General features: G+C 41.5%; 1 protein-coding gene across 2 annotated transcripts in view; it reads left to right on the top strand.

The window, feature by feature from the left end:
* FUT10 (fucosyltransferase 10) overlaps positions 1 to 25,335 on the top strand; it is a 77,682-nt gene that overhangs the window by 15,011 nt on the left and 37,336 nt on the right. Inside the window, exons 2-3 of one of the 2 annotated variants that reach the window (XM_066380308.1) lie at positions 1,202 to 1,429; positions 6,774 to 7,068. In XM_066380308.1, coding sequence (XP_066236405.1) covers positions 1,349 to 1,429; positions 6,774 to 7,068 — 376 coding nt within the window. In that variant the 5' untranslated portion in view covers positions 1,202 to 1,348. Of the gene's footprint in view, positions 1 to 1,201; positions 1,554 to 6,773; positions 7,069 to 25,335 lie in introns of both variants that reach the window. The other variant, XM_066380307.1, reaches the window with a different exon arrangement.

Below are 25,335 nucleotides of genomic sequence, written 5' to 3'. Positions count from 1 at the left end.
CCTTTAAGACCAGGGTTGTTTTTTTATGTGCCTTGACCGCGGGTCTTCAGCAGACCAAGTAACCCCTTGCTTGAGCCAGCGACGTTGGGCTCAAGCTGGTGAGCTTTTTGCTCAAACCAGATGAGCCCTCGCTCAAGCTGGCGACCTCGGGGTCTCGAACCTGGGTCTTCTGCATCCCAGTCCGATGCTCTATCCACTGCACCACCACCTGGTCAGGCAAGACCAGGGTTTTTAACCTGAATTCTACATCATTTCTAGGTTCCTAATTATATCTTTAATTTAATTTTATAGCTTGGAGATATACAATCAGATCTCAGAATCAGATATTTGGAGTACTTTAGAGAACAGTTTACATTCTAGAGGAAGATCAATTCTTACTCTTTTTTAAAATCCATAGTGTCATTTGTCAAAGATATTTGACTATAGAACCCAGGAAATAAAAGGCATTCTGTGGGATTTAGTTCATTTTACAAACTTTCTAAAAGATTATCCATTTCAGATGGGGGAAAACCCAGATGGGGAAAAAAATTTTTTTTTTGAAGGATAATTTTTTATTTTACCTTTTTATTTCTTAATTTAGTTTATTGGGGTGACCCTAGTTAACATAATTATACAGATTTCAGGTGAAAATCTTATTTCAGAACTTCCAGAGAATCACATTGCCCATATAACCCCTGCTTTATTACCTTTGCCATAAAAGACTAAATAAATAAAACAATAATAATTCTTTATTTTGTGGATGAAATTATTTTTCTTGGGAGTAGTTGGGGCCAATGGAGCATTGTCTATTTTTGATCAAAGCCTGAACCTGTTACTTAATTTTTTCCCTAATTTCTACAGGAGTGGGTGGATAGTCCTTAGTCCTGATAATTTCTGGCCCACATCTCTACTCCTTTGAAACCTAGATAGAAGAAAGTTACTACATCTGGAATTCAGTCTTCTGGTGGCAGAGAAAATAAAGTGGAAACAGAATTTTAGACTCCAGACCTGACTGTAGATCTGTCACTCTGCTCTGGTGGGCTGTCTGGCCTTGAGCTAGTCACTTCACCTCTCTGGGTTTGGGTTCCTTACCTACCAGTGAGGACTACCAGAGCTCAAAGGTTCCTTTTCGTTTTAAAGTTTTGGGTTTTCACATGATAAGCCCGAAAGACTACATCGATGAAATCTGCACTATGGCTAAAGGATGATTCATTTATTGCAGAGTTTTGGGATGCCTTCTGGCCTGAAGAAACTACAGCTGCTCTGATGATAGCTTCCGAAGGCTGCCTGCTGCTCCCGCTCAACGCCACACCAGGCCCACTCGGAACCTCGACTCTCAGCCCTTCATGGAGACTGGGTCCCAGCAGGGATGGCGGTGGACGAAATTGACACCCAGATGGTTCCTCCACGTGAAACTGTCTCAGGCTCCGGGCCGACTCGGGAACACCTGGTAACCAGGCTCGCCCTCCGTCAGTTACCCCAGGCAGGGCAGCATGGTACGGATTCCGAGAAGGAAGATTTTGGCATCCTGCCTGTGTGTCACAGCTGCCATCTTTCTGCTTGTCACACTCCAGGTACCCGGGATTTGGGCTGTGAAGGGCTGGTTCCTGGGCCCTCGCCACCATTCCTGCCCCACCCTGTTCTGTCCACTGACTTGACTTTTTGCTTTCTCTCTCAGGGTCAGGGATTTCCTGTCTCAGGCACTGGAAATACTTTTTTAATGGATGAAAGTGAGGTGTAGTGAGAGGGCATGTCAGGAAGAAGCACAGTTCAGTGAGCAGGGGATTGCTGTGGGAAACTCTTGCAGGGTCCTGATTGTGGAGGAAAGCAGAACTCGGTCTCTTACTGGATGGAAATTGGGTGGCTTCCTCCAAGTCCCCCGTCGGGATCATTTCTGCAAGATGTCGTTCTTGAGGCAGCAAAGGCTGCTTAGAGAACAAGATAGTTTGTCCTGCAGAGTGCAGACATTGGCATTAGTCAATTTGTTGTCTTTGACATACGCTACTGGACCAAGCACTGTGTGAAGGGGAACGACCTGAAACATTTCTGTAGTCCTTCCACTTACTACATTTCGTTGGAGACTCTGAACTTCATTTGCTGATTTCAACTTAAAGTAAAAATTACATAGCGACAGTAAAAGTATAGATAGGAGTTCATATATACTTAGCATGCTTTCATGTACCAGGTGTCCATTTCATAATCCCAAGGACGTTTGAAGCTTATCTGGGCGGGTGAGTAGTTCAGGTGTGGGGTTAATGGAAACGAAGCCATTCTCTGGCCTCTTTCACTCTGGAGGGTCCGTCCCCCTTCTGATTGGGACTGAATGGGATCATGCTTTTAGGAGGCAGTTCGGCTCTGCTTCTACCGCCTGCTGCTGCCGGACCAGGGTTCTGGTCAGAGGAAACGCTTGGCTCTTTTCTTGTCTGCCTTGGAGGTACTAGGACCTGCTTGAGCAGGAGGGCCGGGAGTTTCCTGCTCTTTTCTACGGGAATCGATGAGAGAGCTTTGATCTTACCAGATATGAACTTTAGCACTTTTTTTCCCGTTATAAGGAATGCCCGTGTCTAGGCGGAGAACTCCCCTGTGATGTCAGAATAAATTGCCACGTACTTGGCATGCATAGCGTTTTTAAGCCCCGGAGCAGGAAAGGAGGTGTGGGTACTGGCGCTAAGCCTCCGGGACCCTGGGGACCCTGGTTTCAGCTCGCCGCCGATCCTGTGGTGCGGGCAGCTCCCCGGTCCCCGCCGACGCAGTGACTGCTTCAGTGTTCTGACTTGCCGCAATGCTGGGGTTTTTTTAACCACTGAAAATACATAATGCCTATGTATTTAGGATTGTTTCTGATTTCACTGGTTAGTAGGCGAGGCAGATGAAATAATTTGCCGCATAAGTAAGGTAGAGGAAGGATAAATAAAAAAAACCCACGCCGTGGATAGTGTTTGCTAGGTCAGCCATAATAAAGTACCACGCTGTGGCTTAAACAGCAAAGACTTATTTCCTCCCTGCTGTGGAGGGCACCAGTCCAAGGTCAGGGTGTCAGCATGCAGGGGGGTTTCTCCTGAGGCCCCTCCTTTGGTTGTTTGTGGGTGGCCACCTACCTCTGTGCAGCACGTGGTCCTTCTTCCATTCGGGCCTGTGTCCTCATCGCCTCTTTTTATAAGGACACCAGTCATAATGGATCAGGGCCCACCCTCGTGACCTTTAACTTAATTACCTCTTTACCAAACCTGTCTCCCAGCTCAGTCACTGCTGAGGCGTGGAGGGTATTGCTTCAACGTATGGATTTTGGGGGAACACAGTTCAGCCCATAACAGATGATTAATAAGCTACCTAAACATGTAAATGTTACCCTGACCTACAGTTAAGCTAAAACATTGTGGCTCTGGAGGAAATCATTCATCTGAGGCATTGTTTCCACTCACATTTAACTATATTTTGTATAAACTACCTGTAAATTCTTGGGGGGGGAGGATATATGTGTGTGTGTGTGTGTGTGTGTGTGTATGTGTGTGTATACACACATACAATTTTATTTAAAAATTTTTCTTTATTATTATTTAAAAACTTTTTTTTTCTATTGATTTGAGAGAGAGAGAGAGAAAGAGAGAGAGAAGCATCAACTTGTTCCATTTAGTTCTGCACGCATTGATTGCTTCTCATCTGTGCCTTGACCAGGGATCTAACCTGCAGCCTTGGAGCTCCGGTACGGCATTCTGTCCTCTGAGCCACCCAGCCAAGGCTAGCTTTAGTTTTGGAGTATTACCTTTTTTAAGTAATATTTTATTATTGTTATATATTTAAAACTTTTATTGAGTTTATTAGGATGACATTGGTTAATAAAATTATACAGGTCTTGGTTTACAATTCTATAAGCATCATCTGTATATTGTGTTGTATGTTCACCACCCCAAGCCAAGTCTTCCTTGAATTTTACTTTTTAGTTGCCAAATAATTCATAATACATTCGGAGTATTTTATTTATTTATTTATTTTATTTTTATTTTTTTCTGAAGCTGGAAACAGGGAGAGACAGTCAGACAGACTCCCGCATGCGCCCGACTGGGATCCACCCGGCACGCCCACCAGGGGCGACGCTCTGCCTACCAGGGGGTGATGCTCTGCCCCTCCATGGCGTCGCTCTGCCATGACCAGAGCCACTCTAGCGCCTGGGGCAGAGGCCAAGGAGCCATCCCCAGCGCCCAGGCCATCTTTGCTCCAATGGAGCCTTAGCTGCAGGAGGGGAAGAGAGAGACAGAGAGGAAGGAGGGGGGGGGTGGAGAAACAAATGGGCGCTTCTCCTATGTGCCCTGGCCAGGAATCGAACCCGGGTCCCCTGCACGCCAGGCCGATGCTCTACCGCTGAGCCAACCGGCCAGGGTCTTTTGGAGTATTTTAAAGCAAATCTAGGCCATTATAACAGTTCACCTGGATTTACTTTAGTATGATTCTCTAATGATGGGAACTTTAGAGTTTATCAAAACCTAATTCTGTTCTCATACCCAACAAAAATTAACAAGAATTACTCACTACCTTCTATAGCCTAGTAATAGCCAGGCAATAGTCCTGACTCTTACAGATTTCATAAAGAGACAAATTTATTTCTAGGCCATGTTAAATTTTCCTGATTATCTCAAAAAAGTTTTTCTTTTCTTTTTTTTATAAAGTGTTAGTTTGTGGAATAAACAAATCCCACACATTGCATTGAGCTGGTACGTCTTTGTCATGGATTTGTTGAAGAAACTGCATCATTTGTTCTTCAGAATTTCCCAGATTTTGTATTTGGCTGATTTTATCCTCATGGTTTTCTGTAATATGTTCCTCTATCCCCCATATTTTCTACTACCTAGTAGTGATATATGATGCTAAATATTTTTTTAAAAGTTGTTTGGCAGGAAACTCTCTTCTTTAAGCAATTCTTGTTATTTGGAAATGAACTTACACCTCACATAATAGACATTGAAGAGAAACAGAAAAATGTGTCTTTGGAGATGTAATCGTGGCTTTCTCTAAGTCATTAGATGTATTGCTTGTACATTTGCAGGGACGATGAGGCGAAAAGATAGTTTGTGGCTATAAGTCAGCTCTGATCCACCCAGCTACTGGGGAAGAGTCACATTATTACATTATTGTAAAAATGCTGAGAATGGTGTTGACGAAGGTTAGCTAGACTTGAGTTGTCAGTGACTGTTTTACTGTTCTAATGCTGACTTGGGTGCCACAGATGGTCCATGAAGTTTTTAAAGCTGATATGATTCTTTTCTCCTTTTGGAATATTGCTTGGTGTTCACTCAGTGGTTGTTTTAAAAAAAAATTTTTTTTTTTAAATTTTATTTATTCATTTTAGAAAGGAGAGAGAGAGAGGGGAGACAGAGAGAGAAGGGGGGGGGAAGAGGAGCAGGAAGCATCAACTCCCATATGTGCCTTGACCAGGCAAGCCCAGGGTTTCCAACCAGCAACCTCAGCATTTCCAGGTCGACGCTTTATCCACTGCGCCACCACAGGTCAAGCCACTCAGTGGTTTTTAATGTGTTTTTGGCTGGTGGATCCCTCAGAGGATCCAGTACAAGTTATGGTCCCTCCCCAGGAGTTATAAACTCGGTATCACATTAGTGGACCAGTGGCCCTGTTCTGACACCAGGGATTAGCAAGCACCTGAGGAAGGCACCACCCTTGACCATGGAGAGTGAGAGGGCAACCCTGGTCATGCCCTCTGTAAACTGGTGGTGGAGTAAATACATAACAATGTGCCTTCCTTTAATTGCTTTGTGTGTTGCACAAGCTAACGTTCCAGTTGTATATGAGACAGACTAGCCCCGGCTTTTCTACTGCTTTCCATGACATATTTTCATAATGCCATATTCATATCAAGCCTTAAAGCGTGATGGAAAGGCAGCTCTTTTGGAGAACAGCTGTCCCTCTGACTGCAGCCGGCCTACCTTGCCCTTCAGATTACTGGCACTGGTGGCCCAGCTGTTCATTATCCACACTATCTTAAAACAAATAAAAACTTATTTTTACATGAGAGGGAGCTCAGAACTCATGGTCTACTTCTCCATCTAGATGCCATAGTAAGTATCACTAGAAATGTAAGACTCATGTTCTGACTCCTTTAACTATAATAATAAAAAAGCATTTGGTCATTTAACTCATTTTCCCTAGAATGCAATCTCTAGTAATAGCCAGATAATAGCCCTAACTCTCATAGATATTTCAGTAAGAGACAACACTGTTTCTGAATACTGTATATGCCTATGAAATGGAGGAAGAATGTGTCTGTTATGTGTTTAGTAGACTAAGCATCTTTGTTGTAGGTATTTTGGAGCTTATGTCCATGCCCTAAATCCCTGGAACCTATGAATATGTTACCTTTCAGGGCAAAAAGGACTCTGTAGATGGGAAATAAGGTGACACACCTTGAGATGAGGAGATTATCCTGAATTACAGCATTGCTGGCTTTGAGGGCAGAGAAAGGGGGTCGTGAGCCAAGAACTGTGAGTGGCTCTAAAAGAGAAACAAGTGAACGGATCCCCCTTCCCCCCGAGTTCCCAGAAAGGAATGTTGTAGCCTTGCTCACACCTTGGTTAGCCCAGTGAGAGCAGTTTCAGGCTTCTGACCTCCATATTATATGATAATTAATGTGTGTTGTTTTAAATGCTAAGTTTGTGCTAATTTGTTACCTCAGCTATAGAACCTAATAAATCAGGCTAAAAAAGGCTAAATCATCAAGATGAATGGGAGATATGCAAAAGGAAGTGAGACAGCCTCACTCTGGTAATAACTGTCTTCTCTTTTAGGTGGTGGTTGAGCTGGGAAAACTTGAAAGGAAGACGTTTAAAAATTCCAATTTGCGAGATGGGCATGCAAAAGCGGAGGAAGAGCCTGCCCATCTCTACCCGCTCCCTAAGAAAGAAGCTCTGACCCTGACCAGGAAAAGGACATTGGAAACTGACAGCTACCCCGTCATGCTCTGGTGGTCCCCACTGACCGGGGAAACTGGCAGGCTGGGCCAGTGCGGGAAAGACGCCTGCTTCTTCACCATCAACCGGACCTACCTACATCATCACATGACCAGAGCCTTCCTCTTCTATGGTAAGCAGGGCTTCTGCCTTCCCCCTTTGTTTGCTGACATCTGTCTCTAGAGCTGAGTTACTGCTCACTTGCCAAGGGGCGGGGGGTGGAGGACTCCCTTGAAAACACGCCAACATGTCTGATTTCCTCTGCAGAAGGCCTGGGCATTTAGCAAGTATGGTAAATAAATAAGCATCCCCGACGTAGAGGTGGTTGGCTAGGCCACTGGTAGTTTTGGAGAAGAGATGTTTCTTCTCACCTTTTGACAGTTGGGGGCGTGTGCTTACTGAAGTTAGAACTGAGGGCACTGGGTTGATCATATTGCTGACATCAATTCAGAAAGTCACATGGTAATTGGCACAATATTTTGATTATTATAACAGAAGTTTAACTAGGCAGAAGCTAAGCACAGTGGTCTTTACTTCATTAGTCGGAGTAATCAGAAATAAAAATAAAAAGATTACTCAGCACCAGCTGCAGAGAGCGAGTTGGTATTCATCTCTTCCTGAGGCTGATTGTATGATGTGCTGGGATTGAAGGGGAACCAGCCCCAGCGAGGTGCAGTTAGCAAGATGCCAGCCGCTGTTAGAAAGCACAGCTCCGGAGCCAGTCAGAGAGTGACAAACACCACACCATCTCACTTATATGTAGAATCTAATCAACAAAGTAATTTAATAAACAAAATAGAAACGGAAGCCTAGATACATAGAACAAACTGAAAGCAGTCAGAGGGGAGGGGCTTGCGGGGCTGGGTGAAAATGGTGAAGGGATTAAGAAAAAGAAAGAAAGCAGACACAAACAGTATGGTGATTGCCAGAAGGAAAGGGGGGCGGGGGAGGTGGAAGAGGTCAAAGGGGGGATGCATGGTGGCCGAAAGAGACCTGGCTGTGTGTGGTGAGTGCGTGATGCAGGGTGCAGATGGCGTGTTATTGGATTGTACACTTGAAACCTGTGTGCTGTTACTGACCAATGTACCTCAATCTATTCAATAAAATAAAAAAAATGTGTTACCCTCCCCCCAGATTAGAGCTCCTTGGTGATAAGTGGTAGGGATAAGGGGGAATGCACTTGGGTAAACTTGAGCAAATATAGGCAAGGTTAATCAGTTAAATTAGAAGTTAATGAAAGGAAATCTGCTGTAGACTGGCATTTGTGTGTATGTATTTGTGTGTGTGTGTGTGTATGTGTGCTTGTGTAAGTGTGTGTTAGTGTAGTGTTGGCATTGGAGAGGCAAGACTGAGACTGGGATGTATAGCTGAGTCATTCTTGGTGTTCTGCTTAACAACCACTTAAATAAAGCAGGACATGAGTTTAGCAGGAACCAAGAATAAGGTGGGATATGTGCCCTGCAGTTGGTCAGGGTGACAGAGCAATGGGCACCAGTGCCCTGGTGTAGGCGCAGAGCCAGGGAAATAAAATAGAAGAGGTAGAATTGAAACCCTCTGTGAGCCCCTCTCTGAACTCATCTTTCCCTCCTGCCCCAGAAAAAATCATGATCCTGAAGTTGGTGTGCATGTGTGTGTGTACATACACAGTAACATAAATAATATATGTAATTTCTCTAAAAATTATGTAATTAGTATAATATGTTCACTGCCATTCTGCCACTTGTTTTTTCTCTTAATGGGTTTTGAGGTTTACTGATGTTGGTTGCTCACATCCATTTTCCAGTTCATCCATTTTCACTGGTGTATAGTATACCATTATTTTTATATATTACACTTATTAAATCTTTTCTTGTTGTTGGACATTTAGGTTATTTTACAAACCATACTTATGACAAATGGTGCTACAGAACACAACCCATGTATATGTGTGAGACTGTGTGAGGTGTTATACGCTGCCCAGCAGTGGCATTTGTGTTCACGGCGGTCCCTCATCTATCACGGGGTGAGGTCCCAGAGCCGCCTGTTCTGGGCGGAAATCCGCGGTGTAGCCACCTTATGTTTATATATTATATAAAAGGCTTTATAAACCCTCCCCACACTCTTATAATTCTTTCCTACATTTATTTTAATTATTTTGCCACAAAAATAATTAAAATAATAAATATATAAAAATACCTATATACTGCAAAATCCTACAATATAGTGAAAAATCTGCTATACAAAATTAGCTATAGCCTGACCAGGCGGTGGCGCAGTGGATAGAGTGTCGGACTGGGATGCAGGGGACCCAGGTTCGAGACCTCGAGGTTGCCAGCTTGAGTGCGGGCTCATCTGGCGTGAGCAAAAAGCTCACCCGCTTAGACCCAAGGTCACTGGCTTGAGCAAGGGGTTACTCAGTCTGCTGAAGGTCCGCAGTCAAGGCACATATGAGAAAGCAATCAATGAACAACTAAGGTGTCACAATGCACAATTAAAAACTAATGATTGATGCTTCTCATCTCTCCGTTCCTGTCTGTCTGTCCCTATCTATCCTTCTCTCTGACTGTCTCTCTGTCTCTGTAAAAAAAAAAAAAAAGCTATATACAATTTAAACATCCGTGATACCACAATGTGGTGGAGGACGACTGGATTAGCTATTGCCCAACCAGTATCCAAAGTGGTTGCATCACTGTCACTGTCTTTTTTTTTTTTTAATTTTTATTTATTTATTCATTTTAGAGAGGAGAGAGAGGGGGAGAGAGAGAGAGACAGAGAGCGAGAGACAGGGGGGAGGAGCTGGAAGCATCAACTCCCATATGTGCCTTGACCAGGCAAGCCCAGGGTTTTGAACCGGCGACCTCAGCATTTCCAGGTCGACGCTTTATCCACTGCGCCACCACAGGTCAGGCCTGTCACTGTCTTTTAAACATTTAAAATATTTTAACTTGTTACACATGCACAGATGACTCCTGTATTTCCAAATAATGTGCTTAGACTGTTATCTTTTGATTTTTCAGTTTTAGATATTATATATTGATTCTTACTATGGAAGATGGGTATTTAAGTTTCCTTCTTCACCTTGGGCCCAGTACACACTCAATTTCTCATTCCCATATCCTTCCCATAGAGTCATACATTTTAGGTAGAATAATATTCAGTGTTGCATTATTATGTAGTTTCAGTGAACCAAGACTGCTTGTAGTGTACTAAGATTCGTTTTTCTATACAACTTGTTGGCCGTGGAGTAGCAGCAGATAGTCTTTCTATTTTTTTATTTTATTTATTTATTTAAATTTTATTTATTCATTTTAGAGAGTGGGTAGAGAAAGAGAAAGGAGAGGGGGAGGAAAACGGGGGAGGAGCAGGAAGCATCAACTCCCATATGTGCCTTGACCAGGCAAGCCCAGGGTTTTGAACTGATGACCTCAGCATTCCAGGTCGACGCTTTATCCACTGCGCCACCACAGGTCAGGCGCATCAGATACTCTTAAAGAAATGTCTCCCAGAGATTGCTGACATGCTCTAGTCTCGCGCGTTGGTCCTTTCTGTCTGGCGCAGAGCTGCTGCCCTGGCTCTCTGTCCTTCTGGGGTTTCCCTGTGCCTCCCTCTTGTTTTGGATTTTCTGTTGCCTTTACCCCCTGTCTTCCTCTTTCTTAGTTAATGTCTTTATTTCTGTGGTTGTGAGAAAGGTTCAAGGAAGGTAAGTTTTTAGAGACCTTGTATTTGTGAACAGGTGTCCTTTTTACCATTACTTTCATCAATGGTTTGGCTCAGCCTAAAATTCTAGGTTGGAAATTTTTTTCTTCCTAAATTTGAAAGCTATTTTCGCACTGTCTTCTAGCTCCCAGTGTTACTGTTGAGGAATCCGAAGTGGTTTTGATTCCCCAGCGTTTGTGTGTAGTGTGCTTTTTGTTTTCGCCTTCTCTGGAAAAATACAGGATCTTCCCTTCCCACCAGTTTGGAACTTCAGTACCGATTGCTTTGGTGTGTGTCTTATTCCCTTCCTTTCATTGAGATGTGGCTATTCCTTTTACTTGACTATCTGGTTGCCAGGAAGTCTACAAAGCCGTATTTAGCTTGGTGACTTTTCCAGGACTCGCAGACCTACAGGTTCACACCCTTAATTTTATCAGCACAGTAAGATTTGATTCTTCTCTCAGGGTTGGACGTGCCTCCAACTGAATTCCCAAAGACTAATTTGTTAACCAGATTGCTTCTGATTTGATTCTTTCTGTCTTGGATTTTGTTACTCTCCAGCTCCTTAGCCCTCAGTGACTCTGAGAACGGAATGTGTACCATTTTCATGGTGCCGGCTCACAAGGCTCCATCAGCCCGACACAACCAGCCTCCTCACCTTAACTCTCACTGATTATCTATTATCTACTAAACACTTCGTTTGGAAGTTCATGTGGAATAGTCACCAATGTAGGCATAAGCCACAAGTGTTCCTGACTTAGCACCACTGTCTATTCCATTTCTATGTCCAGGAGGGTCCTTTTATATTTGTCCTGTCAAAATAATGTACTGAATACCTACCTTACGTTTGGCAAGGTGGGTGAATAATATAGTGTTCGAGGTCACACAGGAGTATATTGAGATAAAGATATTATCCCACTGCAGTGCACAGCTAAATGGCATATGTACCATAAGAGAAATGCCAGCAAATCTGTGGGAAGAAAGAGAGCATGTATGATTGGAGATCTCAGGAAAGGCTTCGTAGAACCTCCTTGATAAAAAGGAGAAGTTTGCAGTGGACCTCGAGGGATAATAGAATTAGATTATGTTGGAATTGGAGAACATTTCAGTATGAATAACAGCATGAAGGGGGCATGGAGGTGGAAATTTGTGAGAGATACCTGAGGTACATTAAGGCTATAGCATAGTTTTGTGTGAGAGAGAGATAGAGATTGAAGGTATATTGAAACCACAGCATAGAGAATGTTGAACGGTAGCTTAAGATTTTATATCAAATTAGGAGATGGTGTTAGGGAACTGCTGGAAGTTGAATGTCCTTTTAAAAACCTACTCAAATATAGCCCCTATGAACCATCCCTGATTTCCCTCCACTAGATGCAGCCTCTCTTCTCTAAATGGCCATAGAACATTTTATATATCCTTTATGTCATTAAATTGAGCATCTACTATATGCCAAGCACAGTGCCAATCACAAATAAGGTAATCATGGCATTTGGTTTTCCCCTGTATGACCTTGTCTTCCCCAGTAGTGTTTAACATTCTTTACTTATTTTTTTTTATTTTAATTTTTTCTCAGTGTGAGCAAGAGATGTAGGGGGACAAGAAGACTGGAAGGGAGAAACATGAGAAGCATCAGCTCTAAGTTGCAGCACCTTAGTTGTTCATTGATTGCTTCTCATATGTGCCTTAGTGGGGAGGCTCCAGCCAAGCCAGTGACTTCTTGCTCTAGCCAGTGACCTTGGGCTTAAAGCCAGCAACCTTTGGGCTCAAGTCAGTGACCATGGGATTATGTCAATGATCCCACGCTCAAGTCAGTAATGCCACACCCAAGCTGGTAATCTTGGGGTTTTGAACCTGGGACCTCAGCATCCCAGGTCGACACTCTATCCACTGAACCACCACTGGTCAGGTATATAACATTCTAGATGATAAGGCAGTATGAATTCATTTTAGTGCCTCCCCTGCTTACTATATCTAGCCTGGTGCCTTGGACATGGTAGGTACTCAGGACATATGCATAGAGCCTTAGTACTGTAAAGGATCTGAGAGAGAGAGAGAGAGAGAGAGAGAGAGGGAGAGAGAGAGAGAGAGGGAGAGAGAGAGGGAGAGAGAGAGGGAGAGAGAGAGGGAGAGAGAGAGGGAGAGAGAGAGGGAGAGAGAGAGGGAGAGAGCCTAAACTCCTCTTTGTAAAGGTGAGAAGACCAAGGTTTGGGAAGGTTAGGGATGTGCCAGGACTATGTAAGAGTTAGCAGCAGAGTTGAACAGAGAGCCAGGGTTCCCTGACACCTGATCCAGTTTTTGTTTACCTATACCATATTTGGATGTACCACCCGTGAGTATAATTAAACGTGGATATTTGGATTTTGAAATTGCTTACAGTGTATAGATTTTTTCCCCTAACAGACTGAATTAGAAATTCAGTCTAAAATAAGGTCTGTTGAGCAAAACAGAATGAAGACAACACACTTTTCTGTCTGCGGATTCCAAACTCTAATTAAATAGGTCACTAACAACAGCAAATGGGACTCTGGTGCAGTGGAGTCTGGAACAGAAAAGGCAGGGAAGACGATTCAGATATCAGAAGCTGGCCTAATTAAGGAAAACGCAAACTCAAAGGATTATGTGACCTCGAAACTTTTGTAAACCAGAATATTTTTTAGTTTGTTTTCTTTGTAGCCTACTTTCTCTTCCTCGAGATGATGTCTTTACTTACTATAAACACATCTGAAGGTGATAAAGACTTTTACTGGTGAACTATGTTGAATGCTGAGTCTGATTTGAGCCATTTGTGAAATGCGAGGCTGTAGCTACATTAACCACCCTCTCAGACAAAAATTAGGCAGTCGTAAGTGAATAAGTTATATATTTTTTTAAACCAGAAGTCCATAGAGTTACCAGAGTTGGTGTTAGGCACTCTCACTGTTGTGATTTCAAAACACAGCTCTGTGTTTTTAAACAATTCTCTTGAGACAAACCTATCGTGATGGAAGGGGTTGGCGTACCCTTGATGAGAATGGATGGTTAGGGTAGGGAACTGCTTATGGTTTTTGGTGAGCTTCTAAGTGGAAATTTTAGTAAATACAGGCTCATGGAGAGAAAGAAAGAAAAGTAGCTAGGGAAATATTGTACTTCCTTAGGAGTATGGATGTGACCACAGCTGGAGGAAGGCTAGAGGTTGTGAAGAGGAAGAACACCAGCTGCTTTTTGTCAAGGGACGGCTACAAACCAGTTCTGCAGGACTGGACCCCATGTGGTTGCTGGGAGGCCTAGTACCTCCACCCCTAGTGCAGCCCCTTGTCCCCCCCACCTAGGTTTCCCCAGCACTTTCTCGAATGGGATCTCATTTGCTTTTTGAACCAGCTTTATGGCTATGGAGCACGTCTATTTTGATGAAGAGGAAACTAAAACACCATGCTAAAGGGCTTGTCTTAGGTCACTTATTTGGGTGGTAGGAAGTGGAACTTTTTCTTGATGGAAAAGTGTGAGATAAGATGGCCCGCATTATGTTTCCGACTTAGAGTAAAGGAATCATCAGCAGTGGGAAGTATCCTTCTGGAAGACTTCTTGAAAGACATGAGTTATTGAGGAAGGTTTTTAGAAAAGAGGTGGTAGCTACAGGAGGAGAGTGTGGCCACAACAGTGTCCTGAGCAAAGGAACAGAAATCAGTGATACGGTGAACTTCGTGGCCTGCTGTGTGAATGACCAAGGTGTTCTGCTCTTCAGAAGGTCTCCTGAGTGATAAGGATTGCACACTCTCTATGGATTACCAGTTCTCCGAGACTTGTAATAAAATGCATTTGGAACAAGTGATAGCAAACACAGTAGACTCTTCCTTTGTTTCAGGGACGCTTTGGGATTTCTCCATGTCTTGGGGAGATCGTGTGTCATTAAAAAGAGAGGCCTGTAGGAGAGGGAGCCCAGCTGCTAGGGCAGGGCCTCTCAAGGGTCAGCCCTCAGGTGGAGGCCTCATCTCTCGATGTCTAGTCAATTTTTTCAGTTCATCAAGCATTAGTCAGACTACTGAACTGAATGGTGTCAATCTGAATAGGAGATTCATGCTTATACCAAAGAGCTGATTTATTGGTGTGTCTTCACTAGTTACAGGAGTCCTACTGTTCATCATTCAAGATTCCTCTTCCTAAACACCTCACTGGCTAAACAATGAAGCGAGAAGCATAGGTTGCTTAGTGAACTTAGACTTACAGTAAACGTCTTTTTTTCTTTTTTGTTTGTATGTTTGTTTATTTATTTATTTATTTTTTTACAGAGACAGAGAGAATCTGAGAGAGGGATAGATAGGGACAGACAGGAATGGAGAGAGATGAGAAGCATCAATCATCAGTTTTTCGTTGTGACGAAAAACTTAGTTGTTCATTGATTGCTTTCTCATATTGCATTGACTGCAGGCCTACAGCAGACTGAGTAACACCTTGTTCAAGCCAGTGACCTTGGGTCCAAGCTGGTGAGCTTTGCTCAATCCAGATTAGCACGGTCAAGCTGGCAACCTCAGGGTCTCGAACCTGGGTCCTCTGCATCTCAATCTAACGCACTATCCAAAGTGCCACCGCTTGGTCAGGCACAGTAAATGTTTTAATGGTCTTAAAGGTTGGAAGAGAGCGCATGATTAGCTTCCTCTGTCCTTAACAAAATGTAGTAATGATCATTGTTATTATCAGTACCTACTCTGTAACAGGGGTCCCCAAACTTTTCACACAGAGGGCCAGTTCACTGTCCTTCAGACCATTGGAGGGCTGCCACATACAGTGCTCCTTTCACTGACCACCAATGAAAGAGGTACCCCTTCCGGAAGTGTGGCGGGGGATAAATGGCCTCAGGGTGCCGCATGCGGCCCGCGGGCCGTAGTTTGGGGACACCTGCATACCAGGTACCAAAGAGGCCCTCTCCATGTATTGTTACTTAAAGTCATCACAATACTGTGTATTACCCTAGGTATTTTAGAGATGCAGAAACAGGCCCAGAGAATGTAAGTGATTTGCCCAAGTTTACATAGATGGTAAGTGCCTGAACGTGTACCCAAACCTGAATGTCTGAGTCTACAACTCATGGTCTGCTTATTAATTTTTACCCCACTGTCTACACTGGAGGCCATGAGTGTGCATGCTAGATTCACCAATTTCCTACTTTGGAAACGCTAGATAAACGGTGAGTCCTGTTGTTCATCTCTCCCTCTTCTGGTTTCATTCAGCCATTCACTCTTTTGTTTACTTGTTCTGTTTTAGACATTTCATTTGTTTGTCTATTCAGTCATCCATTCATCTGTCCATTCATTCACTCATGGTCCATGTGATGGATAAACATGGTGTATGGCATGAAATAAACAGAGGTTTGAAAACAAAGAAAATAAATTTTTAAGAAAGAAATTGTAACTCTAATGCACTGGTTTGGTGTAGCAGTAAATAATCATTAGACTTATACTAATGAAAGCACTTAATCAAAAACTAGTGGAAGACATGTATGTGAGGAAAGGGTGAGAGAGGAGACTTAAATCTACAGCTTCTATCACAGCAAGACATCTATCTGAAACTGAAAAATCAAGAAATAGCACATTAAGCATGTTATTTAGATATTTTTGAAGTATATACACAGAAGAAACACATGAGGGAATTGGAGTAGTGACTTCTGTCTGGTACGTGGAAATAGGGTGTGGGGTGGGCAGGCACTGCTATCTCGTGTTATCAGCCTAGTATGACTTTACTTTTCAAGCTCTGTACAATGTTAATGAGACGTAAATAAAAATATAATTAACAGAAACACTTTTTCTGAGGAGATAGTTAAGTACAAAGACGGAAAGCACAGTTGTTAATAAATTATCTTATTTTGGTCCTGGCCAGTTAGAATGTCGGCCCAGCATGGAATGTCCTGGGTTCAATTCCTGGTCAGGGCACACAGGAGAAGCGACCACCTGCTTCTCCACCCCTACACCTCCCTCTTTTCTCTTCCTCTCTCTCTCTCTCTCTCTTCCTCTCCCACAGCTATGGCTCGATGGGTTCGAGTGCATAGGCCCTGGGTGCTGAGGATGTCTCCATGGAGCCTCTACCTCAGGTGCTAAAAATAGCTCAGTTGCGAGCATGTCCCCAGATGGGCAGAGCATCTGCCACAGATGGGGGTTGCCAGGTGGGTCCTGGTCGGGGTGCATGCAAGAGTCTTTCTCTCTATCTCCCCTCCTCTCACTTGGAAAAGAAGAAAAAGAAGTTATCCAATTTCCAGATTTTTTTGCTTTATCAAGATCCCTTTTGGGAAGAGTGTTAGCATACAGTGGCATTAGTATTTCTTTTAGCTAAGGTACTCATTTCCTTCCATGAATAAACTGCACATTAGTATAATTTGATTTTAAATCTTTTCAGTTAAAAAAAAATAAGTCAACTGAATTTTGCTAGATTTAGTTAGGTAAAAGGACAAAGACTTCAGTAAGCCTCCTAATCTTTAGTTTTAAGGGTTGTTCAGTCAGGGCTAGGAATCCCCTTAGTCTCTCCTATCCTTCAATAGGCTGGTGATAATATAAAATGAAAGGAAGAGCAAAGTGACTGAATATCTGAAAGCATTTCTCAGGTTAACATTAAAATCTGAAGAGAAGCTCAGAAGTTGACTAGTGCCAGAAGTCGAGCCCTTCCCTCGCGGCTGGCATCAGGAGGCAGTGACAGATTTCATTCTTGTAGTTTCAGCAATTTGGGCAAATGGATGTGCTGGCAGCACTCCAGCTCTAGGCAGATTCTCTGACACCCGGGAATCCTTTGAGACAAGCTCACAGCGCCATTCTTTAGCGAAAACAACCCCATCTTTTAGGCACACAAAATAAAACTATGTAGCTTTAATTGGTATGCTTGTCTTTGCTCTTAAAAATTAAAATACAAAACAAAGTAAAAACAACTGAAGCTGAAGAATAAGTATAGCAGGCCCTGTGCTGTTTAGGATCTGCGTTATCTAGGACCATTCTGGGGCACAGATGGGTGTCTCCTGGCCTTTGAGAGATGGGGCTGGTAGGGAGAGTCGTGCACCTGCTGAACAAGAACAACCGGTGTCTCTCTCAACTGGTCTTGTGTTATAGACTTGTCGCACATGCTGGAAATCTCTTGAAATATTAAAAGTTTTGTTTATTCGTGAAAAAAATTCTCTGAAGGAAGTACAATACTAGTAATAATAATGACATGAAGACAAAGAAAAGTGTTTTAAGAATGCATGGTTATTGGGCAGAGGATAGCTATTTAAATAAAGAGTAGAACATTGGACAAACTTATGATTTGGATCTGTGTGAAATAGTCCACATAGCTCCATTTTTAAAAGGAAATCATATATGACAATATTTGTGATTTGAGAGAATCTGAGGATGTCCCAGAACCTGTCTCTTACCTACGTCAGAGCCTGTTCTACATTCGGTTCTACAAATATATATGGAGCCATGTGCTAATTGCTGGGCTGTAGTGATAAACACAACAGGCTCTGCCCTTATGGAGCTTATGAAATATGTCAACTGAATGCTACTAGATAGAGATAAGCATTTTGGCTTAGACAGAGTGACCAGGGAGGCCTCTCTGAGAATGTAACATTTGAGATTGTGACTTGAAAGGTGGGAGGGAATTAATTTTGGGTATAGGGAACAGCTGATACTGATAAGAGTGGGATGGAGTTTGATGTGTAGGAGGGTCAGAAAGAGGTCACTGTGGCAGAACACCTTGGGTGCAAAGGAAGATAGTATGCCATGAGATTTGAAAGAAAGTCAGGGGCTGGCTGATAAAGGGCTCCATAAGACAGGGTAAGAGGTTTGGATATATTCTATGTGTAATGGGAAAATATCAGGAGATTTTAAGTGGGGGTGCTATGATCTGATTTATGTTTTGTTCCGTTCTGGTTTTTGTTTTAAAAAAGATCTGTCTGGCTTCTTCATGGAGAATGAATTGGAACAAGAAAGTGGGAAAAAGACACAGTTTTTATTAAATAAATGGAAATGATTTCCCTGGTTTAGGGAGGGAGACAGTGGAGAAAGAAAGATATGGGTAGATTTGGGATGTGATTTGCAGATACAATTGATGTCTTGATATCTTAGTGGTATCTATTTTCTTTTTTAAAATTATATTTTATTTTTCAATTACAAGTTGACATGCAGTTTTTATTAGTTTCAGGTGTACACCCCAGTGATTAGGCATCATATAACCTACTAAGTGATCATCTTAGTAAATCTCATACCCATCTGACACCATACCTAATTATTAGAATGTTACTGACTTTATTCCCTATGCTTAATTTCACATCCCCACGGCTGTTCTGTAAGAACCAATTTTTACTTCTCAATCTCTTCGCTGTTTTCACCCAGCCGCCTAAACCTCACTCCCATCTGGCAACTGTCAAAATGTTCTCTGTATCTATGAGTCTATTTCTGTTCTACTTGTTCATTTATTTTGTTGATAGAAATGTATTCATTGCCATGTTATTGTTCATATTTTTTATTTTCTTCTTAAAGAAGACCCTTTTATATTTCATGAATTACTAGTTTGGTGGTGATGAACTCTTTACCTTTTTCTTGTCTGAGAAGCTTTTTACATGTCCTTCAACTCTAAATGATAACTTTGCTGGGTAGAATAATCTTGGTTGTAGGTCTTTATTTTCATTACTTTTAATATTTCTTGCCACTCCCTTCTTGCCTGAAAAGTTTCTGTTGAGAAATCAGCTGACAGTCTTCTGGGAGCTCCCTTGTAGGTAAGTAACCTCTTCTCTTGCAGCTTTTAAGATTCTTTCTTTCTCTTTAACCTTTTGCATTTTAATTATGATGTGTCTTGGTGTGGGTCTCTTTGGGTTCATCTTGTTTGAAACTCTCTGTGCTTCCTGGATTTGTATGTCTATTTCCTTCACCAGGCTAGGGAAGTTTTCTGTCATTATTTTTCACATAGGCTTTCAATTTCTTGTCCTTTCACTTATCCTTCTATGGTCCCCATAATGCAAATGTTGGTATGCTTGGAGTTGTCAGAGGCTCCTTACACTATCCTCATTTATTTTAATTCTCTTTTCTTTTTTTGCTGTTTTTGATTGGGTGTTTTTTGCTTCCTTATATTTCAAATCTCTGATTTGATTCTCAGCTTCATCTACTCTATTGTTGATTCCCTGTAAATTATTCCTCATTTCAGTTAGTGTATTCTTTATTTATGACTGATTCAATTTTATGGTTTCTATGTCCTTTTTCATGCTGTTGAAGTTCTCACTAAGCTCTTTGAACTTTCTTATAACCATTGTTTTGAACTCTGTATCTGGTAGTTTGCTTGCCTCCATTTCATTTAATTCTTTTTCCAGAGATGTCTTTTGCTCTTTCATTTGGGCCCTATTTCTTTGTCTCTGCATTTTGACTGCTTCCTCTTGTTTGTTTCTATGTATTAGGTAGAGCTACTATATCTCCTGGACTTGGTTGCGTGCTGTGATATCTATTTTCATAGATGCAGCTGTCCAAAGATAAAAATTAAGTGTGTATATTCATTTAACTCCTTGGCCTCTCAGACACTTTGTTCAACCTCATGTTATCAACTTACCACAACTATGATGCATAAGAAACATAAATGCAGCTATTCATTTCCTTCCTGATGGGTGAGGAAAACATGTCAGTAAATTATTGATCACTAAATATTTTGCTTCCACAGGAATATAAATATTTAATCCTTTAGGTTATTGACATTTGCTTTTTTTTACTTTCCTGAGTGCAGACATCTAAGTTTGATATCCAAATCATTGGTAACTCTATATTTCAGTTCCATGTGAGGAACAGTGATTAAAATCTTAGTGTGCAAATGGTAGTCATATAATTCACTGTCAAAAACATTAATGGCTGAAAATGTAAATACAGGTTCATCAGACTCATCCATTTACTGATGAAGCCATTGGCATTTAATCAGTAAGTTTAGGAGAAAAATGTCTATTGTCATTTATATGGGTCACCCCCCTCTCCCCTACCCCAAGAGCCTTTTGAAAGCAGTCAGTCCTTTCTCTTTCTTTTCTTTTTTAATTGAATCTTTTTCCTTTGGGTTGTAATAGTCACTGATTATTTAGTTCACTCTTGGTCTCAGCTAGAGTTCCCTGGAGCTAGATCTCTATTAGAGATCTGCCCCCCGGGAAGCCAGATTGAGGGGAAAAGGGAAGTGGTGCCTGGAAGGAAGAAAAGAAATACAAGATGGTACAATTCACCAGAACACATAGCTGCAAGAAGTCTCTGGAGGGGCCATGTGGAAACATATGTTGGCACTGGGAGGAAGGAGGAAGAAAAATTTGTTTACCAGTTCCTGCCTGGCTCCTTCCTGTCTTTCTTGGGAGTGGTACTACAATCTAAGTGTATATCTTAATCACCTGGAAAAATGAAGAGAAAAGTACAGCATTTTGTTTCCCACCCCATGACAAATGAACATCTCTGGAAATGAGGCTTGGGGCTCTGCTCTTCATCAAGCTTTGCAGGAAATAGTGATGTGTCTAGTCTGTGTGTGTGGGTATTTGGGGGCGGGGTAAGGGGGACAGCTCCTAGATGATCTCTTAGGTGGCTTCCACCACTTAGGTTTTTATGACTTAATATAAAATGCCTTAAATTCCATCGTGGGAATATGTAGCTGTATCTTTGGTTTTATATCCTGTTGTTTCTCATGTATGCCTATGAGTTATGAGATGCTTAGTCTTTGATAACAGAATATCCTATTCTAACATTATGCCTTTGGGAAAATAAAATCTTCTTCAAGACATCTGCCTTGTGACAAAGTTTCTGAGAATGTTTTATGTTAAAATTGGAAAACTGTAATTGAAAATGTGAATTTTGATGATTTGTTCATAGGAATTATGCAATTAGAGTGTTTTTTTAGCCACATGGGCACAATTTAGTCTTTCAGGAGCCCTTGGTTATTGGACTAATACAGCATCTGGTGATGTCTGCCAGTGTCAGAACCAGGGACCTCTGCTTAGAATAAGATTCTTATTACTTAGCTGATGATGAGCAAAACTCCTGAATCCAGGGGGCTAGAAATCCTTCTCTGATGTCTCTAGCCAGCAGTGCACAGACTCAGAATGCACGTTTTCTGAGTGTGGAAATTGCACATATTGCCATAAAAGTGTAAATCTATTGAGACCGAAGGGGGCTTCGGAGTCATTTGACTTAGCTGTCTGCCGCAGAGCACATGTTCCTAGATTCCTTTAAAACAATACTTTAAAACCCCCTGTGATCAATGACTATAAAGCTCTTGGTTTCAGAGACTCAATGGTTTGAGTGTCCCATATTCTCAAGGCAACAAAATTCTACTTTTTCTTTTCATGCATGACATTAAGCAGTTTGCAAGTTTCCTAGTTAAGTTGTCCCATAGTTTTAAATGAAGGCGGATACTCACACTCTAATCTAGTTTTCCAAGTACTCTCTGGTTGGGTCACCAATGTATGGAGAGGAGTTGAAGGCATAAAGATGAAATGTACATTTTTGTTTTTCATGGCAACCGAGTAACTTCTGCTTTTTCTCGTCCTATAACTTTGATCCCCTTCAAGGGTCATATCGGAGTTTGGTGCCAGGACATCATTATGCTCATACAGGTCGTTGGTGTCCTCACTCATAGTCAGTACTGGTGTTGGTGTGTAGGGGTGGTGAGCTTTGGCATATGGGAAAATTTTGCTAGGCTTAAATATGAACTGGATAACTTCTTTTTCTTTTTAATTAAGATCAAGTGTCTTTTCTTCTTGTTGCCTATACTTATACCTCCTTTGACTTACTGGTCAACAGTTCTGTCATTGTCTCCTCTTCAATTGCCTCATGCATTTCTGTTATCAGCTATAGAAAGAATATAATATATCTTTGTAACATCCCGTCATGCTATATTTTATTTCATGTCACATTATTCCAAGTTGTTTTACGTTAGCCAAACTATTATTAAATATTCTGACCTACAGAAAGACTTCTCTTTTGATGAACAAAGGCAGTCTAATTTTATACATTTTCACGTATACTTTGCAGAGCTAATGGTGGTATTTTATTTATTTTTTTGGCAGGAAGAGGGTGAGAGGGTGGGGTGAGCTATTCCATAACCAAACTATATACTCCAAATTGAGAAACTCTGTGGTGTAATAGAAGGACTAGGGGTCTGCGAGTCAGTAAAAGAAAGGCTGAATTCATCTCCACCACTTGTTACATTTGTGATGTCCATTACTGAATCTCTTTAAGCTTCTTTTCTCATTTGTAATGTGAAGACAGTAATTCCATTTTATTTAAGGTTTTTGTGGTATATAAAGAGGATTCATGTAAAGTGCACAACATATTACATGGGGTATGCTAGATGGTTCATAAATAATGACAAAGTTAAAATAATATTTTTATGTTGATAGTATTTCTTTATTATCATTTTGATGCCCATGAGATCTATAGTGATGTCCCCTCATTTATTTCTGATGTCAATAATTTGTCACCTGTCTCTTCTTTTCATACACTGGCTAGTGGCTTATTAATGTTATTGATCTTTTCTAAGCATCAATGTTTAGTTTCATTGATTTTTCTCATTTATTTCCTACTTTCAAAGTCATCAATTTCTGCTTCAATTTTTATTATTTCATTTCTTCTGCTTACTTTGGATTTTATATGTTCTTTTTCTAGTTTCCTAAGGTGGAGATTTGGATTATTGATTTAAAATTTTTCTTTTTTAGTATATGCATTCAATGCTGTAAACATACCTCTAAGAATGACTTTCTTTCTATTTCACAAAGTTCAATAAGTTGTGTTTTCATTTTCATTTAGTTCAAAATATTTTAAAATTTAGCTGGTGGTTTCTTCTTTGAGTCATGCTATTTAGAAGTGTGACATTTAATCTCCACACATTTGGGAATTTTCCAGTTACTTTTCCATTCTTAATTTCTAGTTTAATTCCATTGTGGTCTAAGAGCAAACATTGTATGATTTCTGTTCTATTCAATTTAAGGTGTGTTTTATGACCAGAATGTGGTCTGTTGTGATGAATGTTTCATGTGAGCTTGAGAATAATGTGTGTTCTATTGTTTGTTGGATGAAGTAGTGTGTAGATGTCAATTATATCCAGTTGATTGATGCTGCTGTTGAGTTCAACTATGTCTTTACTGATTTTCTTGTTGATGGATCTGTCCATTTCCATAGAAGGCTGTTGAAGCCCCCACTATAACAGTAGATTTATCTATTTCTCCTTGCAATCTATCAGTTCTACCTCATGTAGTTGATGTCTTTTGATAGGTTTATACATGTTAGGGTTGTTATAATGTTTGTTTGATAACAGATGAGCTAATACGAAGTTAAAGACCAATAATAATAGGTTTATACTTGATTTAAAAACTAAACTATAGGGATATTTGGGGGGTAAAAAGGAGTTGTTGTTTTTTTTCCTTTTGAGAAGGTTACTGTCTGCCTTGCTGGTCCATCTGTTTTAGAACACTGTTACAGAAAAAGAGTTTGACATTCGTATTCAACTTTGACATTCACAATAAGGTATTTCCTGTAAGATAATAACAGTGTTTGCCCGTCCTCACTCTGGTGCCTCAGTGGCACTTGTCATCGTTAACTGTGTATTCCTTCCTTAGATGCTCTCTTCTTTGCATCTCCTACCCAGCATTTCTCATGTTTCTCCTCCTTTGTCTCTCTGCGCTGCTGGTTCACTTGTTCTATCAGCGTCAATGCTCACTTATAACAGCATGTAGTTAAAAACATGCAATGCCCTACCTGTAATATAAGGAAACAGTTTATGTTTAATTCTATTTTCATATGTGTGTGCTTGACCATATAGGAGGCGTGATGAAGTAGCCCAATGCTGTATTTCTATGTCGAATCACTGATTGTGAATAGGGCGTTCTCTGTGTAGAGCTTACACCAGGGGTCCCCAAACTTTTTACACAGGGGGCCAGTTCACTGTCCCTCAGACCGTTGGAGGGCCAGACTATAAAAAAAAACTATGAACAAATCCCTGTGCACACTGCACATATCTTATTTTAAAGTAAAAAAACAAAACAGGAACAAATACAATATTTAAAATAAAAGAACAAGTAAATTTAAATCAACGAACTGACCAGTACTTCAATGGGAACTATGCTCCTCTCATTGACCACCAATGAAACAGGTGCTCCTTCCGGAAGTGCGGCGGGGGCCGGATAAATGGCCTCAGGGGGCCGCATGTGGCCCGCGGGCCGTAGTTTGGGGACCCCTGGCTTACACTGTGGATGACTAGATGAGTGGTGTATGGGATTCAGTTCCATGGGCAGTGACACGATTTCCTGAGATGGTCAGTAGCTCTTTGCAAATACTAAGCACCAGTCCACTTTTCCCTTGATTTGCATTTCTAGAAAATTCAGTGTAATTGCAACTAAGCAAGAAATATAAGCCTTGGTGTTCCTCTGGGAGATGAAGTTAGATTCCAGGCCCAGATCATTTAAAACAGGGTTTTAGCTTCCATGGCAGGTGGGACTTGGGACGTTCCTTTTCTGTGTACTGTGCTGTGCCTTGCAAGGTATGTAGCACACCAGGTCTCCTCCCATTGAATGGCAGTGGCAGTTTCCACTCACTGTAAGATACCTGCCTTCATTTCTCTACTTCTGCAAAATCCCCAGAATCCCCCTGTGCGGTCCTGCGCAGTAGTGAAGAACTGCTGCACTAGGGAGTTTCCTCCTTGTTGGGGGCTGCAGCACTGAGAACTTCACTCCAGACCTCTCTTCTGAGCTCTATCTCTGAATAACCAGTTGTCTGCTTGGTATCCA

This window comes from Saccopteryx leptura, chromosome 4 (genome assembly GCF_036850995.1).
Source record: "Saccopteryx leptura isolate mSacLep1 chromosome 4, mSacLep1_pri_phased_curated, whole genome shotgun sequence".
Classification (NCBI taxonomy): domain Eukaryota; kingdom Metazoa; phylum Chordata; class Mammalia; order Chiroptera; family Emballonuridae; genus Saccopteryx; species Saccopteryx leptura.
The sequence above is the reverse complement of the archived record's forward strand: the minus strand, read 5'-3'. Positions and strand labels throughout refer to the sequence as shown.